Source organism: Malus sylvestris, chromosome 11 (genome assembly GCF_916048215.2).
Source record: "Malus sylvestris chromosome 11, drMalSylv7.2, whole genome shotgun sequence".
In the NCBI taxonomy this organism is placed as follows: domain Eukaryota; kingdom Viridiplantae; phylum Streptophyta; class Magnoliopsida; order Rosales; family Rosaceae; genus Malus; species Malus sylvestris.
This window is the reverse complement of record NC_062270.1, coordinates 19662983-19683769: the sequence shown is the minus strand read 5'-3', so window position 1 is coordinate 19683769 and position 20787 is coordinate 19662983. Positions and strand designations below refer to the sequence as shown.

The following is a 20787-nucleotide window of genomic DNA, read 5'->3' as shown; positions in this document are numbered from 1 at the left end:
ATAAGTCGGAACCACTGAAAAGGGTATGTACGACAAGGTTGGGTGTAATATAATTATGCTCAATTCTACTCTCTCAATACTAGCTGTGCGATAATAAGTTAGTCACCTACGAGTTAGAACCACCTATAGTGGTCTGTACGATAAGACTGTGCACCTAATTGGATCCAATGTGAGCATATGGTGCGGGAGGTGACATAATTTACAGGCATGTGCCAACTCTCTCTGGCTAAATCGCAATCACCCGAGATGCAGGTTTATGAGCTCATCGTTTCTCAGTCACATCTCATATATCCAACCAAACATGTTCATCACACTACTCAATTCTTCAAATAAACTTATATCTCATTTATTTCATGTCATAAATTGTATGGTTGCACCTAACATTTCGTTAGGCTGCCTACGTACCATAAATAGAGATCAAGTCATTCGTAGTTCACATAATCAAACATAACTTACCTGAACTCACCTGTGCCTCCACAGCACCACAATTATATATATATGCAACCATGAAATGCATATTCAGAAAATAAAGGCATTTGGCATATTATTTCAAAGCATACTTTCATTTAAAACACATTTCTGGGAAATATATCAAGTATATAATTATATACTGTAAATAAAAGCCCACTCACTGGTATGTCGATGGGTCGTAGCCCCCGAGTCGCCCGTGGATACGCTCGTCCTTGGGATAAGTCTCACCTATATGCGAATTAACTATAAAAATGTTATTTTAAAGCACATAGGCAAAACTAGCTAATAACTTCTCATATATTGCTCAATTTGGGGATTTGAATATACCACAATGATCTACTCAACGTCACGGACGTCGAGATATTTTTAAAATAATTTTCCTAGGGCCCACGCGCCCTCACATGCCGGGGAGGCCACAGTGCCATGCGCCCCCACGCGCATCATCTTCTTTGTCCAGACGCCGGAAAAACTAGCCAGCGCCGAAAAACTAGGCAACACTGTAATCGACGATTTCTCACTCGTTTCTTCACCATTTTCCATGAAATTTTCACCAGAACTTCACAATTTTCGAGAGGAAGAAGGCTATACCTTTTAAAACTTCCAAATCTTTCAAAAACGCGTTGGGACAATTTCACCAAAACCGGCCAGTTTCGAATTGAGGTTTCCCGAAGTCCACACAAGTCAAACGGACCTCTCCGAGCTTCGTGGGAACCTTCTTAAGCTCACTGTGAGCTTGGATTGTTCTAAAACACAACCATTCAAAAGTTCATGAATAGTGCTCAACTCGGAGCTTGAGTTTTCAACGTAAAATTGAACGAGTTCTTACATGAAATGGGTACCCTTGAACTCGTATGACCCTCACGAACACCATGGTGCCATTTTCTTCTTCGATCCATGATGATTTGGCTTGGTTTGATCTTGTCCATACGGAGGAGAGGGAAAAGAGAGTGAGTCCGAGAGAGAGAGAGAGAGAGAGAGAGAGAGAGAGAGAGAGAGAGAGAGTGCACGGGAGTGAGAGAGAGAATGAAGGCGATGTGGATGTGTGTGTGTGGTCCAACCTACACACCAATCACAACTAACCAAAATTAAGTTCTCATTGGCCCCAAAAACTTAGGAAAATAACCATATTGGTCCATTTCTAAAATTGTCACATACGACTCACAATGCCACAAACGCTCAAGGGCACTTTAGTCTTTTCACATTCGCAATAACAAAATAATGTACATTTCCGGGACGGGTTGTGACATTATATTTATGGCTAAATTTTTTATCATATATTTTTATTTTTAGTTTGTACCTATTTTTAATCTGTACCAATTTTATTTTTCATTTTTAATTTGTACCCATATATTAGTTTCTTTTTGTGCCCATATTTTTTAAAGTTTTATATGTGTTTGTACTCATGTGTATACCGTCACGTGACATTGTATATTTAATCAATGATAGAAAAATTACATATGGTATATTTATGTTTTATGCCTAAACTTTGTATCATATATTTATATTTTTAGTTTGTACCCACTTTTAATTTGCAACATTTTTTTTTAATTTGTAGTATTTTCTTTTTAGTTTTATTTTGTACTCATGTATTAATTTCTTTTAGCGCCAATATTTTAAAAAAATTCATTTGTACTCATAATTTTTTAATCTTTTATATGTACCCTAATTTATTTATAATGTACCAATTCTTCTTTATTAATGTACCACTTTGTTATATGTGAAATTTACCAATTTTTTTTGTAAAATGTACCAATTTTTTTAACACTATGGATACATTCTTTTGCCATTTATTATTTCTTATTTTTACATAGTTTTTATCCATTTAATCAAAATGTTTGAATTTTTTTATTGTAACTGTTTCTAATAGTATTATAATGAGGGATTTTAAATTTATAGGATTATAAGTCTCATAAAATATCAAACAATTAATGTCAAAACTATAAAAATATAAATATTAATTGTAATATAATGAGGTGTACAAAGTCAAGAGACTTTGATCAAACTTTGAATACTATTAAGATTTTAGTAAAAGAATGTTAAGGATTAGAGACCGCATCCAAAGTATCCCTTTATAAATGATTGAAACTGGGAATGAATCTTGGCTTACTCACTTATATTAAAACTGGGAGACAATATTAGTTTCATCTAAGCATTCTAGTAGGAGAATTGTAGGGATTGTTTGTCTATAAAGATGGAAGAACCATACCTCTTGAAATTCTACTTTGTTTTTCACAAAGTTATTCACCCGAATGATGGCCTTCAATATTCATCTTAAAAACCAGGAAGAACACCCTTTGAAGATTTTCGGTTGCATCTAAACATTGGATGGACAGATTGCCTACGTATTCCATTTCTATGATGATCAAACTGTTCTAGTTCCCCTTAGAACTAAAGTGAGAAACTAGAACACTCTTGCTCAAGAGGAGGGGGAAGGGGTGGCCGGTTTTGGTGGTGGTGGAGGCGGTATGTTTTTCGTCTAGCTTTCTCTCTTGTTTAGCCTTAAGAGAAAGCTCTCTTGGAACTCTAACCCACCCGTTCATCTTACAAGGACGAGTACTTTTCTCTACTTACTTTCTCTAAATTAGAGAGAATGCATGTGAGGTTGAGCGCTTCCATGTTTTCATGTTACGATGACTAAGAAGACTTCTACACTTATTGAACAAGTACTCATCATCCTGCAAAAAGTGATTTTACTCATCCTAAGTTTAGAATGAAAAATTTCCCTTGATTATTCTAACACAAAATGATCATTTTAATCATTCACATTTCACATCACAAGTACTCATCATCCTTCTAAACTTTTGGATCCGAATAAAATTTCCCTTAAATATTCTAACACAAAATGATCACTTTAATCTTAAAATAGGGTGTGCAAATTAAGGATAGCCAATGAGAATATAATGACTTTTTTGCCAAAGAAAAAGACTAGGACCGCTTTGCTCTGTATTTGAATGGACTTTCATGATAATTTCGTTTTTGACTATATTTTTTTAACAAGGGTAATGCCGTAATGCTAGGTAGGTTATATTTGTGGACAAAATTTGTAAAATTAAATATTGTGTCACCAATAAGATATAAACATGTTAATCTAGTTGACAAAATTTAGTCTATGAATTTACACTCTCTTCAGATGTGGAAATTTAAGATTACTAAAAAATTTTAAAATGACGGAAATTGAAATGACGAAATTTTATTTTCTAAAATTTGTTAGCTTTCTAGTTTAGTTAATCTAAAAGAACAATGAAATTTGAATACCGACTTTGTTATTTTTAAACTCTCACTTCTAGATTTGGAACTCTCACTTCTAGAAAATTGGAAATGACACCTGATACATGGAATTTAAAATTGGGAATTTGAGGTCTCTAATTCTATGTTTTTTTTTTCCACGCAGAATTCTAAATTTCTATGTTTATGAATCAAAACAAGAAATCAGTGTTTGTGAATTTATAAATTCTAACATTTTTTCCCCCACAGTGATCGACTTAAAAATAAAATCTCACCACAGATTTGCTTTTAGCGAGAATAGAATCTAAAACCTCTCACAATGGGCTTCGTGGACATTTTGATTCAAGAATTCAACTGTCCAAGGGGGTGTGATATCCACACACCCTTTTTTACTTCTCTCACACCTTTTTAATTTTCGGCCGTCGGATCGGATGAATTAAAGATGATCAAATGATAGAAATTAACAAGTAGTGTGAGAGAAGTAAAAATGAGTGTGTGGATAGCACGCCCTCTGTCCAAATACCTGTATAACTGAGATCATCCAGAACGTCCATCAAAACCAGTATTGACCGTCCGCGCCTCTCCCAAATTCAAATTCACTTTCACCCTAACATCCCCCCCCCGCCCCCCAAAAAAACAAAAATTCAAATCGACTTCTCCAATCTGGTCATCTCCCCTCTGCTCCCACACCAACACCTCCATCTCCACTCCCTGATCCGAACCACTCACTTTGCTCCGACCCGAAATGCCGTTCTTATCGGACACCGCCAGCGCCATCAAGACCCGCTTCGGGTTCCACGACCACTCTTCAGACCCGGTCCGGAGCACTCCCAATCTCCACAAATCCGCGTCCAAAGAGAGTTTCTCGGCGCTACGGAGCATCGGAGACTGGGACGACGATGATGACGACGGAAAAGCCAGTACCGCTACGACTTCCTCAAACCAAAGCTTCGAGTTTCATGAAGACCCTTCCTTTTGGAAGGACCACAACGTGCAGGTACCTTATACAAAGAAACATTAGTTCTGTGGATTTTTTTCGAAATTAATTTTATTTCTTCCAAATGCAGGTTAATTTGTGCTTATAATCTCATATGCTTCCCCGATTCGTATTAATTTTGATGTAGTTTTGAGGTTCCTAAATCTCGAAATCATATTTTTAGCCTTTTGTTTTAGAATTGAAGCGCTTAGAGTAAATTTGTTTTGGTTAGGTTATTATTCGGGTTCGTCCGCTTAGCAGCGCTGAAATATCAGTGCAAGGCTATGGCAAATGCGTTCGACAAGAGAGCTGTCAGACAATTACTTGGACTGGCCATCCAGAGTCACGGTTTACTTTTGACATTGTTGCAGATGAGAATGTTAGCCAGGTTAGTTATATCATTTGGCTGTGCTTCTTCATTTTTGCAGCTTTTTGTTTTCATTGGGCGTGTGCTTCATTGAGGTTTGTCATATGCAGGAGCAATTGTTCAAAGTGGCCGGATTGCCGATGGTGGACAACTGCATGATAGGCTATAATAGCTGCATGTTTGCTTATGGCCAAGTGAGGGTTCAACACTTTTTGTTTCCTAAAAGTTATTCTTGTTTATGTGCGTATGTTCTCGGTGATTAGTTTGTCTTTGAAAGTATATTTGGAGGTTGGAGGATGTGTTTTCATATGACTTTAACTGTGTCTATGCAGACTGGAAGTGGGAAGACCCACACAATGCTTGGAGATATTGAGGGAGGCACTCGAAGGCACAGTGCCAATTGCGGGATGACACCTAGAGTGTTTGAATACTTGTTCTCGAGAATTCAAAAGGTGTGTGACTTGTAGAACTAGTGGTATAATTTTGATGCTGTAACATTTTTATGGGGCAATTTTTCAGTATCGGTCCCAGCTGTAGCGTTCAAGTCAAACTAGTCTTAGTTTCAAGTAATCAAGTTAACAAATCCACCTAACTCAAAAAACAGTCATCTTTAATCTAGCACGAGTATAAGGTTGGCTACATGACTCACTTTCCACCATGTTGTACTATTCAAAGCTGAAAGTTAGATGGGAGTTTGATTCTTATCTATGTTTAATATTCATTACAAGATACTAATGCATCTTTCTTTGTTTATTGTGGTGTACCAGGAAAAAGAGGCTGGCCGAGATGAGAAATTAAAGTTTATATGTAAATGTTCTTTTTTGGAGATATACAACGAACAAATTTTGGACCTTTTGGACCCTTCATCTAACAACTTGCAGGTAAAGATAACATACAACAGAGAGTTTTCTGTTTCTACGGTATCAATAAAAATATAATATATGACTTTGTTGTGAATATCATGAGCATATTGCAGATCAGAGAAGACATAAAGAAAGGAGTTTATGTGGAAAATCTCAAAGAGGTTGAAGTGACAAGTGCTCGAGATGTTATCCAACAACTTATTCAAGTATATAAGACCTCTTCTCAATGTTCTTATATCATTTAAGCTTTAAACATTTGAATTAGTAATTTGTATAATAGTGCTTTCCTGTCATTCTGTGAATCCTTAATGTTGTATCTTGATTGATAGAAAAGTTTGTCTTTATCTCATGCTGAATTTGTGGGCACTTACTTTTCTGCAGTGAATTTGCATTATTTACCAAACTTCATTTTCTTACAGGGTGCAGCTAACAGAAAGGTAGCTGCTACTAATATGAATCATGCTAGCAGTCGGTCTCATTGTGTATTTACATGCATCATTGAGAGTAAAGTGAGTGAATTCACTGTTTTCTATTTACATTTCCTTACAAAAGTTTAATAATCTTGGCTTACTCTTCTTCTTTCTTTTCCAAGTGTGTGTTGGTTTGAGATTTTAACTGATCTTTTGTTATCAGAGGGAATGCCAAGGAGTAGCTCACCATCGTTTTGCTCGGCTTAATCTTGTTGACTTAGCAGGATCTGAAAGGTTAATGTGAATCTTCAATTTTATTTACAAGGAAAGGGATTGGTGGTAAATAGAAGGATGTTATTGAGTGTTCAACCTGCCCCTATATGTAGTAATAAAAGGGAAAGGAAGATATATGATAAAATGTATGCTGTAAGAAGCTAGTTTCTATTCAGTTCTTTGCTCTTTTTGATAAAGTGTGAATCTCTAGGGAAGTATGACTCAACGTATCTATGCATTACTCCCAGTATCCATACCAGAAATACTTCATCATTCATTCAGTGCCCGCAGCGAATAAAAGTGTCCAGTTTATTGATATGTCTATGTGTTCATGGCAGGCAAAAGAGCTCTGGAGCTGAAGGTGAGCGTCTAAAGGAAGCAACAAATATTAACAAGTCTCTTTCAACGTTGGGGTATGTTTTCTCTAATCTTTAGCCTTTTGTAGTTAAAAAAATCCTAAAAATTTGGTTATCGTTGATGCCAAGTGCTAAATAAATTAAAAATTCATTTTGTTGAAATGAATTTTATATTTTCAGACTTGTGATTATGAATCTGGTGAACATGTCAAATGGGAAGTCACTCCATGTTCCATACAGGGATTCAAAGCTTACATTTTTGCTTCAGGTAACTTGAAATATTATTTAAAATGCTATCAATTTCAGTTAGTTCTCATTTGTGTATATATGTGGTTAGTATTATAGAATAGTATAGTGAAGAATTATACGTTTGATAACATCGTGTATTTGTAGGCTACAAATTTTGGGTGTTGTAAGCCTAGTTGTTTGAAATTCTGAATTTCTTGTATAATCCGGATTGTGTGTAGCATAAAAAACTCCATATTGTTTCCTTTTCAGGATTCTTTAGGAGGGAATTCAAAGACAACTATAATAGCAAATATTAGCCCTTCTAGCTGGTTAGTAAATCTCTTTTTCTTACACTTGTTGTACTCTAATTTTGCTTTCCGTTTATACCATATAATCATAAGCTTTGTTATGTATCTATGCTAACTATGTTTTGCAGTTCCTAGAGGTCATTGGTTGCGAAGCCCTGTTTTATGTTCTAATTTTGATCTTGTAGAGTTCTTGTTGTTGTACATTACATTTTCAAGTTTATTTACGACATAATCAATTACGTTTAGTGTCTTATGTGGGTTTTTTCAGCTGTTCGTTGGAGACACTGAGCACTTTGAAGTTTGCACAGCGCGCTAAATTCATTAAGAACAATGTATAATAGTTTTTTTCTTTTCTTTTCTGCATGTACATTCTTATGTATTGGTTTTGCTGCTTTGAACATTTTGGTAAATAATTAGATGAGCAGAACATAAAATACATGACTTATTATTTGCATTCTTCTGGTATTTGAACATTGAGCATTTTGGTACTACTTTATTTCTCCTAGTGGGAAAAAAGGTTTATGTCAGTTATTGTTCTATGTTTACGCAGGCAATTGTGAATGAGGACGCATCTGGAGATGTCATTGCCATGAGGGTGCAAATTCAACAACTCAAGGTATAATGTTTGATCTTCTCTGTGTTTGGGGACTACCACATTGCCAATATTTTTGTCATAGATTATATTTGCCCTTCTTGCTTGGATATCTTTCGTGAAAGATTATATTGGGGATTGTAGCTTTACTGGTTTATTCATTATAAAATGCATGGCTTCACAAACACCTTAATAGGAGCCATCATAAAACTACTGATAAACATGGTATAATTACTATGTTGAGATAACTTTACACTGAATGTTGATTTTGAATAAGGTAATGGAACACTAAGGATACCGCTAAAAGGCTATCTTGCAGCTTGTTTAATAGAATCACTTCCTAGCAGTGTTCTAAAAGTCCCTGCCTAGGCGCTAGGTGGCTGGCCACAGCCTCGATTAATGCCTAGGCGTTTAAAAATAACAAAGGGTGCCTAAACATGTTTAGCCGCCCACATAGGCAAGCCTAGGTGGGTCTAGGTAGGCTGGCGGTTTTTGACTTTTTTTCTTTAGAAAATGTTTTAGGGTTACATTTTATGTTTTTAATAAATTGTAACAGACTTGTTGGATACTTGGATGAACACATTATATGCTTGTTCCCTATGTTCTCAATATGTCTAGTACTTTATAATTTATACATCATTCTATGTTGCAATTTATGTTTCCCAATACAATTATGTATTATAAGTAGACACTTATTTGTGTCATATAATAAATTTAATTTAGATAATAAAAACCGCCTAGGCCCCTTCCCGCCGCCCGAGTAACGCCCAGTGCCTTTGGGAACATTTCTTTCTAGATTCAAACTAGACAAACTTTACTCAGTTAGCACTTCCTTTCATAACAACAAGTATACCTTCATTTATTCTCAGAAAGAAGTATCCCACTTGCGAGGACTGGTCAATGGAGGAACTGGAAATCAGGACAATGATATGTTAGCTGTGAGCTTTCCAGGATCTCCAGGATCTTTTAAGTGGGAAGGACCTAATGGATCATTTAGTCCATTCACTTCTAGAAAGAGGACATCTCAGGTTTGTGCGTTTCTTTATGACTTGTATAGTTAAAAATTTGAAAGTGTCTTTTAAAATTTCTTAATAAAAAATTCATTGGATTTTCAGAAAAAAGACTATGAAGTTGCCCTTGTTGGGGCTTTCAGGAGGGAAAAGGACAAAGACATTGCATTGCAGACGTTGGCTGCGGAAAGCCAGGCAGCTTTGCAGCTGGTATGCTGAAAATATAATCCCTTGTTATATTTTAGAGTTCTTTATGTATTGAAGTTTCAGATTCCTTGGTTATTTCACAAAAAGATTTTTTGATTTGTCATGATGTCTAATTTCATATCATAAACTGATTTTGGATATGGCTTGTACAGTCAAGCCATTATGTTTTAGTTTTGTTTAGTTTTGGCCAATATATCAATTTAACTTTCTTCAGTTATTAAAGATTCAAATTTTATTACTGAAATAAATACTGGTGGTGAACCAGGCCAAACAAAGAGAGGATGAAATACAAGGACTGAAGATGAGGCTACGGTTTCGAGAAGCTGGAATAAAAAGGTTGGAAGCGGTTGCCTGTGGAAAGATCTCAGCTGAGACACACTTGCTAAAAGAAAAGGAGGAGTATTTGAAAGAAATTGAGGTCCTACGAGCCCAAGTTGATCGTAACCAAGAAGTGACCAGGTTCGCAATGGAAAATTTGCGGCTGAAGGAGGAAATCAGAAGGTATCTCTTTGATTAAGCCATGCGAGCCATCTTTTATCATAAGATACAGTTCTTCCAGCTAGTCTCCTACGGTTGTGGAACCAATCATGATACACTAGTTTTCAGGGTCTTAAATTGATGTAAAATCATCTTGATTCTATCTAAAGAGCCTAAAAATGTATCAGTTTCAGAAACCCTCGTTCACTTACATCATCCATTTTTACATTTAAATGCTATATTAATTACTTTGTTGATTTTTGTTCTATTAGTCTTATATGTTGAATAATTTCTCTAAAATTTACTGGTGCCATTTTTTTTTATTGCTTATTTACATTTTTATAGGTTGAAGTCATTTTATGAGGAAGGTGAACGAGATATAATGAATGAACAGATCATGGTGTTACAAAACAAGGTAAAGAAATCGCAGAGTGTGCAATTGTTTGGCTTTAATAATTTATCCTTTGTCTTTTTCACCGATATGAACATTCTTCTTGCATACATGCAGTTATTAGAAGCTCTCGACTGGAAACTCATGCATGAGTCAGAGCCCTCGACAGTTCAGGTATTCCATGCAGTTTTTTGTGAAGGTTGACAAAGGAATTTATCTTGACATATTTTCAAATCATTTATACTGTAGGATAGAAATCAAGATGTGGTGATGGAAGGTCAAAATGATGATAATATGCTGATTTCCAATCAGGTGAGCTGCAACCTATTTCTTACTTTTCCAATGAAGCTTAATCTCTTATTGCTTTTAAATGGTTAGTTTCCGAGTTGTATTTTTATGTTCCAAATGTGTGATACCTTAATGTGAGAGTTGTTTGTCTCAATAACTTGTTGAACTGGAAAGTAACATCAGCGACATGGTGAGCAATGTCTGACATCAAATTAATTTTTTACTATGACCTAATTTTAACATTTAATCATCTTGCATCTGCATCATGTTGTTCGAAGAGCATTGAACTAAATTAACTTTCAATTAAGATTTAAGTTCCTGAAGAAATGGTCATGTTTGCATCCCAAATTCAACGAAATACTATATATTTTCTTTTTAAATTTTGAATTTTTGGATTCGGGGTGCTTGAGTGATTGAGTGTCACGCTAAAAGAGGTTGGATTGGAATTCAAGTTGCGCCATATTGTACCATCTCTGCTTTTATTTTCGTGTTCGTTGCTTTTTCTCTTATTTGATGTTTCTTATTCTTTTACATCTATGTGAACAGGAACAAGCATCACCTTGGCAGTCTTCAATTAAGGAGGAGAATGAATTTCTCCGTATGCAGGTAAAACATGTAAAAAACGTTTTGAGCTTTATTTCCGATAGAAGTGGTTTCATATTAGATGATAAATTGTTCATGGCAGGCCATTCACAACCAGTCAGAAATGGACACACTCCAAAAGAAACTAGACCTCTGCCTTGAAGAGAAGGAGACTTTGGAAAGGTAATAGTTTAGTAGTTTTCTACTGCGAGTTTTTACTTTTTTGTGAAATATTCTGCAAATCCTTGGGTGTCAATTTTTTAGTGTAATGAGATTAGGTTTCTACTCTATAACAAGTGGCTTAACATTGCAGGAATATCAATGATTTGATGACAAAACTTGAAGAAGAGAGATCGTCAAGAGCAATGAAAGAAAAGACACATCAAGTTGAGCTTCCTTCATCCTCAGCTGATGTGCCGATTATGAACTTCAGTGATCAATTGGAACTGAAGACAATGGTCGATGCCATTGGTGCTGCAAGTCAAAGAGAAGCTGAAGCTCATGAGACTGCAATAATCCTGTCCAAAGAAAATGATGAACTGCGTATGAAGCTTAAGGTTTTGATTGAAGATAACAATAAACTCATTGAATTATATGAAGGGGCAACTTCAGAGACTAGTTACAGAAATATTAACAAATCTGAGTGCGCTCATGATGGCACCAAACGCCACAGTAATGGTGGTGGTTTTGTAGAACTTGCCAAAGAAAAGGAGGCTGAGATGAATAAAGTGGTTGAGAATTTAGAGCATCAACTTGCGGATTTGCATGAAGAAAACGAGAAACTAATGGGTTTGTATGAAAGAGCCATGCAAGAGAGGGATGAACTCAAAAGGGTGCTTGCATCTGGTGGACAGGAAAAAGTTACAGCTAAGGATGTGCTTGCTTCTGATGGAGGTGCATCTCCTATGTCTCTGGAGGGAAAGAATTTTATTGGCGATAATGGTCTTTCTGGTTCTGATGGAGGACCAGTCCCAGTGGAGGAATCTGGTTTATGTGGAGCGAATGTGCAAACTGGGTTCAGCCATATATCTGATGAAGTGAAAGCAGATATTGAAGAAAGTGGTGGCTCAAAATCTGTGCTTGATATGGCCGGTCTATGTACCGTTAACACTAAAGGGGATTCAGGAAATGAGTCTGATGTTGGAATTGCGTCTGACATGGAACTGGACACGTCAGATCTCACCACAGTAAAGCTTTCAGAAGATCTCAATTTGGCCAGAATGAATCTGGAAAGAGCAGATGAGCAACTTCTAGATTCTGCAAAAACAGTTGCCGTATTTGGTTGCATGGAGAAATTAATTTTAGAGGTTGGCAAACTCTCAAGAGAAATTGAAGCAACGGAAGATGAAATTCAAGTCAAGCAGCAGCTTTTTGAATCCTATGAACTCCTCTCTGAAAAACTGAAAGAAAACAGCACTCTAATTGACAAAAAGTTGTCAGCTCTCAAGTACTCCCTATCTTGCTTTTCTTCCTCAGTTGTTTACTTTGAGCAGCGAGAAGCTCGGGCAAGAGCAAGGGTAGCAGCTTCGACATCTTATCTGGACCAAAAGAATGGGGAATTGGTCTTCCTACAAACACAAAAGGATGAAATAGCTGCTGAGCAGACGAAAATGCAACAATCTGAGGTCGAACTAAAGAAAAGTCTTGCATGCCTCAAGTCAAAGCTGGATGATGAAAATAAAAAACAAGAGAATGAACAGGTTCTCTTTGCGATAGATAATGTTGAGAAGACAGACCCCTCACAGAAAAATTGGCATTTGGGAGGTAAAGCTACCGAGTTACTGAAGTCCGCGGAAGAGAAAACTAAACTACAGACAGAGATGAAACTATGTCGAGAAAATATTGGAGTCACGAGAAGGGAACTTGAGGATCTGAACAGGAAGTTTGGGAAGGTAGACAGTGAGCTGGTGGCTGTACAAGTGGAGATGCAGAAAGCTGTGAAGTCAGTGGGAGAGATGGAACTTGCACTCGAGAATGCAATGAAGGAGAAAGAAATGCTGTTGGAAGTAAGTGATAACGGAAATACTGAAATTGAAAGCCTGGTTATTGAGTACCAGCAGCATTTGTTTGAATCGGAATTGAAGGAGGCAGAGTCAAAGATTTTAGAGGAAGACTTGCAGACTGAATTACGAAAGTTGGAAAAGCTGTGCAAAAAAAGGGTTTTAACGGCTGAGAAGACAATGCTGTTGTTGGACACGAGGTTTCATCCATGCTTGTTATCAGAAAAGATGGAGGAAGAGCTTCAGAGTGTTAGGAAATATGTTGTAGAGGCAAAGTCATTGCTGCTAGGTGAGGCCAATTCAACTGTCAGTTGAAACCCGATCGAAAACTACGGTATTTCAACAAGAAGATGCTTTGATTGTTACACTTGTAATTAGGAATCACTCCTCTTTTCTGTTTTGTATGAGCCAACAATATTGTCTACTGCTTCATTTCAACTTTTGTTGTTTTTCTTGTTAAAACTTCCAAATTAGGGTGTTAAAACTTCAACAGCAGGAATGAAAAACATCTGTTTTATCAGTGATTTTGTCAATGAACCTGTAAAATACATCTTTAATTAGTCTCTCCCGTGCGTAAAATAAATCTTGTAAAAAACTTTCTCACAACCTTGAGAAAAATACTAATTCTCCTAACCCCTTTGTTAGCACATATTCAGTTCGTTGGAACATCATTGGGTTGGCAAACAGCAACATATTCAGATTGGGTGTGCATCACTAGACCATGGAACTAATCTGTCTGGGAGTACCTTTAGTTCTGTGAAACAACACTACTTCTAGTTGGGTCAATTATCTAAGTCTTAACCGACGAAAAGTCTTTGATTTTTTTTTGCCAAAATGTCACTTTATTAGCTTCCCTAGGGAAGTGAGGTGTTCTATGATCGAGTTCGGCATTCAGACAGCTTAACAACATTCATGATAAAGACACTCATCTTTTTTTAGTATCTTTGTTCTTACAGCCATACCAATTCGACGCACTTATATTCTAAAAAATATAGTTGAAGTTGCCGAACTTGGTGCAGAAGATCTTGAACCTTGTGGGGAATTTAGCAACCTTGTTTTCAGGTTATAGAACCCTAGGCCGAGATGCGTTCATTCCTTAGCTGTAGTCGCTAAGTGTAGAAGTCAGCAATGCATTCGACACCACCACCACATATATTCTACTCACCCGACCAATCTTGGTCGCGAGTTGGCATGCCCGCATTCACAAGAATGATGGAGTTAGCTCAATAGTTGCTCGGCATGAGCTCCACGTAAGTCTTGTAATTTTTAGGATCAACAAATCCACATCAAACATATACATATCACTACAGTGACATAGTGCAGTTTTGAGGGCGAACCACTTAAACTGTATTGTTTATCACTTAGCCTTTTATCTCAAGGCCCATCAAGAGTTGACCATACTGATCTTTGTTGACCTTTCAAATTTTGAGCGTTAATATATTGCGTAAGCACAATTATTTTGGTACACCAAGGGGCTGTTACTACAACGATGATTTGCTCATCATTTCTAATGACACAAATTATCATCTTCCGAAACCATTTCTTGCACGGTCGAAGACATTGTTTTGGAAATTCGTCTACGGATAGCCACATAAGTTGTTGGGGTGCCTTTGTTTTGATAAGGGTGGTGCTATCTGCAAAATTATTTTTACCTCTCACACACTCCTTTCAATTTCCGACCGTTGGATCGTGTGAATTGAAGAAAATTAATGGACAAAAATTAACGAATGTGTGAATAACATATCTCTTTCAATAATTCATAGAGGTATCAGGCTGACAAACATACTGTTCAACAAAAGTCTCACGACAAAAGTGCGCATGGTCCTAGAGCGGAGCTAACCTGTACGGTAGAGGAAATGAAAATTTGGCAATGTTTTTTATGGGTCGAGTCGAACTAGGGCCAACATGTTATACATTCTTAATCACGTGTTTTGTTTATAAAATAAGGAAAATTAATGAAAATAGCTTGAAAACTTTGAATCTTAACCAAAAACTATGTAACAACTTTATTTAATGGTTAGGACAAAGCCCAACACTAAACTAATCCTACTAAGATGGCCCAAACAATTAATTTCCAATTTTGCCCCTAACGGCAAGTCTCTTGTCTGTCTAATATCTCTTCCGGATCTCTCTCTATGCTGTCTCCCTCTCTCCATGACATAACGACGACGATCTCCGCCACCACTGCTACCTCAAACCAGCCCTGGCCCGAAATCCCGACTGACGAAAAGCTTGGCTCCACTAACCTCAATTCAATCTTCCAATCTTAGGTGTCTTGCTATTTCATTTGAGCCGTGCCACTCATTTTCATCTGAATCTGAGAGAGAAAGAGAAGTGAAGGGAAAGGAAGAAGAACCACGTCTAAATCCTCATCTTCCGTGCTCCGTTGCCCCAACCGTCAACACATATGTCGTCACACTCGCTCTCAAACATCATCAGGTACTACTCTCACTCATCTCCTCGCTGTCTCAGTCCATTGACGTCAAGGAGAACTGTATCAGCGTCTACAACAACGTTGCTAGAGTTCCTGTCGAGATTCGGTAGGAGGAGAGGGTCTACGTCCTAGAGTTGAACTTCGAGCACCTTCTGACTAGTAGCAATTACTATGACACGGTGAAGAAGACCACGGGTGGATGCAATGACTACGACGCCAAGCTTACGAACATTTTCTCCATCGAGTTCATCATCGAGACGACGAACGTACAAACATGTATAAAATTGTGGATTCCCTAATTTATGTGATGTTTGATTTGTGTTTAGGGTTTTAGTGTTTTGTGGAATTTACGAATTATCATTTGGTCTTCTATTTTAGGGTTTGATGTGTATAAAATTGTGTATTTTAGGGTTTCAATGTTTGGTGGAATTGCAAAATTAGGATTTGATCTTATGTTTGTGATTGTTCGTTTGGTGTAATTTTGTTTTGTAACCTGTGATTTATTGAGGTTACTGTGACTAATTGTTCTATGGATTTGAAATGGATTTGCGAATTTCGATTGACCAAACATTGCAGCTTGATGGATACATGTACTCTACCTATATGGGTTTGAAATGGATTTCCAATCGATGAGAGTTGATGTATACATGTACTCTACCTATAAAATTCACATTCTTTCCCAAATGCTCTTTAGTTCACAACATTCACTAGCATGCTTGTGTAAGTTTAGTTTAGAATGGTTACTTGGATAATTTTTTCGAAAATTTCTGTTGTGATATTTTGTAATTTGTTGTTTAATGAATCTACATTTTGTGTAAAGTCAAACTGATGAATGCTCAGAGTTGTAGGATAAATCTTAGAAGAACAACTTGAAACGGCTCAACAAACTGTTCTCTCAGTGATACATGCGATGATTTAGTAATCTAGTTCTAATTCTTCTAATGCATTAGCAATCAGCTCAAACGAATTGATTTATTTTCTAGCTTGCATAATCTAATGGTCAAGATGATTGTACAATATCAATGCATATAGATTTAGAGTGCTCAACAACCCAAGATGCAGCCTCATGCACTCCGAATTAGGTTCGTCGATACTCCCATCATATCATCTTAACCATTTAATTAATTACCTTAGACCTCTTGAACACAATCGTAAAGTTTACAAGCATATAAGGAGGATGCAAGAGACTAAAGCACAATCTTGAAATTTCACGGATTACCAAGATTTGCGCATTGCCGCATATTTTTGTAGATACCGAAGGCTTAGGCTTCCCATTATATTGATGCATTGAGTGTTTCCTACAAACATTCTCCATTTACAAATTCATAATAAAGAATAACATCATATATAGTTGGTTAATTATTTTGTTATTAAGTTTTGTTTTGTTGACTTTTGAACGAGGTTAGGAATGTATGCATTTTTTATTAGGTTCCGTCACCAAAACTCAGGGTCTTCGTTTCCCAGTGGCATTTTTTATCATGTGGTACTTTCATGAATTTTATTTATCCTCATAAAATAATACATTGTCTCCATGAAAGTTAATTTATCAACCGTGTCAGTAGATTAGAGGTGATACAACCCACTATGATGCAGTTGTGAATCCAGCAGCATCTGGAGTACTTTCAGCTGGATTGAAATCAGCTCGGTGCAAAACAATGCCTTGGAAAGACTGTGAAGGTATAGTTGAATGGAACGAGGGTCCCTGTAAAGTCATTTCTTGATTATGTTGACCCTACTTACAATATGATCAATTATTATCATATGCTTGTTGATTAAGATCAAGATGCTTAATTATTATTATTATTCTATTATTTTCTTAAACGAACACTTACTATTTATCAACGAACACTAGTACTATCACTATTTCGTAAACTAAACAATGACTATTTCTTGTAAACTAAACACTGACTATTTCTTAAATGGAACACTAGTACTATCACTGTTTCGTAAACTAAACACTGACTATTTCTTAAACAGAAATCACTGTTTCGTAAACTAAACATTGACTATTTATCAAACGAACACAAGTACTATCACTGTTTCGTAAACTAAACACTGACTATTTATCAAACGAATACTAGTACTATCACTATTTCGTAAACTAAATACTTACTATTTCTTAAACGGAACACTAGCACTATCACTGTTTCGTAAACTAAACACTGATTATTTCTTAAACGGAACACTAATACTATCACTGTTTCGTAAACTAAATATTGACTATTTATCAAACGAACACTAGTACTATCACTGTTTTGTAAACTAAACACTAACTATTTTTTAAACGGAACGCTAGTATTATCACTGTTGTACTATCACTGTTTTGTAAACTAAACACTGACTATGTTTCGTAAACTAAACACTGACTATTTCTTAGACGGAACACTAGTACTATCACTATTTCGTAAACTAAGTATTGACGTACTATCACTGTTTCGTAAACTAAACACTGACTATTTATTAAACGGAACACTAGTACTATCACTCTTTCGTAAACTAAACACTGATTATTTCTCAAACAGAACACTAGTACTATCACTATTTCTTAACTGAACATTGACTACTTCTTAAAATGAACACTATTTCTTAAATTAAACACTGACTATATCTTAAATCGAACATTAGTACTATCACTATTTCTTAAATTGAATACAAGTACTGTCACTATTTCGAAAACTAAACACTGACTATTTATCAAATGAACACTAGTACTATCACCGTTTCGTAAACTAAACACTGACTATTTATCAAACGAAACACTATACACACACACACACAGAGACACGAGTTCAATTTTATAATGAGATAGATCGAAGGCAATTGCATGAGACTTCCAAACATAATTCAGATCAAACATAATCATAAACTAGTTTCCAAAAAAAAAAAAAAACATAATCATAAACGTTGATGTGAGTCTCGCCCTTTAAGTTTCACTGATCCAAGAAATCTTCCCTTAACCTTCATTATTTTGTAGTGATTTGTGTAGAAGTTTGGATTATACAAGTGAATGTGCAATGTGATACACTCAGTGAAATTATGTCATTTTCGAATCTAAAGTTCATTATTTTGTAGTGATTTGTGGAATTTAATTTTTTTAAATTTATTTGATGGGAGGTGAGGCGAGGAATTTGAGATAATTAATTATGTTGGGGGTTAATTGGTATTGACTGGCAAAAGTTTTTTTTTTTTTTTTTTGACGAATCCTCTAGAAAATGACATATTTATAAATAAATGAGGCAATGGCATATTTGTAAATAAATGAAAGTTTAATTCTAACAAAAGTGGGCTGACGGAAGGCAGGGGCATGGATGGAAAATGAATTTCTTATTTTGCACGTGAGGCTTCCTTGTTTTGGTTGTTTTTTCTAGTTTTTGTCTTTTTTCATTAAAGTTTAAGTCCTGTTTATTAAATAAAATTAGTAAATGGTTTTTGATTAATAAAAAGTTTGAAAAAGCCTTTTTCATTAAAGCTTCCTATAAAATAACAATAATAATTAGTTATATGCCAATTTTACAAATAGTAAATTCATTTGTATCAAATATGCAATGTCATATATAAATTTTTATTTCATGTGACATGAACGCAATCACGTTAGCAATGTAGTCGTGTTATGTAAACTTTTAAATACAACAAAGTCTTTTCCAAGATTCTTAGTCCCAAACCTTTTGTAAAGTGCGAGATGATGCTGCAAAGCACCAACAGCCAATAAGCAATTAAGGCGAGAAATGTAAGAGTATACTGCCAATTTCCCCCTCAATTTTCACTTAGTTTTCGATTTCCTCTTAAACTTTTTACTTGGAAAATTAAGGATTTAAACTTTTTTTTTGGCTAATTTCTCCCTTACCGTTAGTTTTTCATAAATTCCATCCAAATTGACATAAACTCTTGATGGGGATTTTTACCACCTGCGAAGGGAGGGATATAAACACTTAAAAATACTTGCAAGAGTACAAGCATATCATAGTATAACAGCTCAAATAAGGACGTTTTCCACAGGGATTGAATGAATAATTTATGATAAAACAAATCTTAATTAATTATTTGAAAACAAAATTTAAAAAAACGTTGATTTAATGACCTAAAATATTAAAAACGAATTTAATTAAAAACAATTAAATAAATTGGGAAAGTAAAGAAAACAAAAGAAAATAGTTTGAAAATCTATTAAAGTACTAGGATTCCACCATCATTTTAACAATCATATGTAGTTCTTCTAATTACTTATGATTGTCCACCATTAGGATATTTAGAAAAGTAATTTGATGCAATTTTAGCCGAGGGTTGTCCCTGAAATTGATTAAGGCTTCTTGTGGTTAATATGTGTAACTTCTTAGGATGGACGACACATCTTAAGGGTGTATGGTTTTTCAAAAGGTTTTCACAAAACTTAATGAGTCTTGCATGTTAACATTTGATCTGGACACCACGGATGGGTTGCATGTTAGATATACGTTTTATATTGAAGGTTATGTTTTCCTAATGTATATCCTACTTGGAACCTCCAATATAAAACGTATATCTAACATGCAACTCGTCCGTGATGTTCAGATCAAATGTTAACATGCAAAACTCATTAAGTTTTGTGAAAACCTTTTAAAAAACCATACAACCTTTAAGATGTGTCGTCCATCCTAAGAAGTTACATATATTAACCACAAGAAGCCTTAATCAATTTAAGGGACAACCCTCGGCTAAAATTGCATCAAATTATTTTTCTAAATATCCTAATGGTGGACAATCATCAAGACAATTGACGAAATTGTAACCTCCTTCAATTCAAGAGACAAAGAAAGAAAGAAAAAAAGAATAGAAGAAGACTTATCAATTCAGGTTAGGTGGCTGACCTTCTTCCTTCAACACCTTTATTTTGTTCTCTTCCTCCTACTATAAATCACAACAATTCCCCCAAAATCCAAAATCCTAATCAACCGAATTGATTGTTAGGAAAGCGGGATTAAGATGTTTAATGGAATGAATATGATCGATCCCGGGTTGATGAGACTCGCTTAGGAGCTGATAAGTCGCATATCCCCCGTTGAGTTCGCCAGGATCCAGCAGCTTGTCCAATTCCAACTTCTTCTTTTTCCCAATTCAGTTTCTAGGGATTTAATTTTCTTTGTGTTAGGACATTGGAATATTAGGCAGCTACAAGTCTACCTTTATGGTATTTTGTTTTATCCTTGTAAAGGTTGGTTTCATGCAACAGTAGGGAATATGGTGATATGTTTCAATCATTGTATAAAAAATAATACTATGTAAAATAAACATCCATTCTCAATTTTTCATTCAAATTCATAGTCATTCAAAAGATAATATCATCTACATTCAT

The 20787-nt window shown here is 35.6% G+C and overlaps 1 protein-coding gene across 1 annotated transcript; it reads left to right on the top strand.

Moving 5' to 3' along the window:
* The first annotated feature begins 4297 nt into the window (after positions 1-4297).
* Positions 4298-13544, top strand: LOC126591433 (kinesin-like protein KIN-12E). The gene is made up of 22 exons (XM_050257111.1): positions 4298-4693; positions 4905-5060; positions 5150-5233; positions 5372-5491; positions 5807-5920; positions 6016-6108; positions 6322-6411; positions 6536-6606; positions 6924-6998; positions 7122-7209; positions 7440-7498; positions 7746-7809; positions 8028-8093; positions 8939-9097; positions 9185-9289; positions 9552-9787; positions 10109-10178; positions 10272-10328; positions 10404-10466; positions 10989-11048; positions 11128-11207; positions 11338-13544. Exons 1-22 carry the CDS (start codon positions 4442-4444, stop codon positions 13337-13339), a joined length of 4164 nt encoding a protein of 1387 aa, XP_050113068.1. The 5' UTR covers positions 4298-4441; the 3' UTR covers positions 13340-13544.
* The last annotated feature ends 7243 nt before the right edge of the window (positions 13545-20787 follow it).

Excerpts from the sequence above, each read along its gene's own strand:
- LOC126591433 (XM_050257111.1), top strand. The coding sequence starts at position 4,442 with ATGCCGTTCTTATCGGACACCGCCAGCGCCATCAAGACCCGCTTCGGG. Across the intron at positions 9,290-9,551 it reads GCCAGGCAGCTTTGCAGCTG|GCCAAACAAAGAGAGGATGA; the intron begins GTATGCTGAAAA and ends GTGGTGAACCAG. Across the intron at positions 10,179-10,271 it reads TCATGGTGTTACAAAACAAG|TTATTAGAAGCTCTCGACTG; the intron begins GTAAAGAAATCG and ends GCATACATGCAG.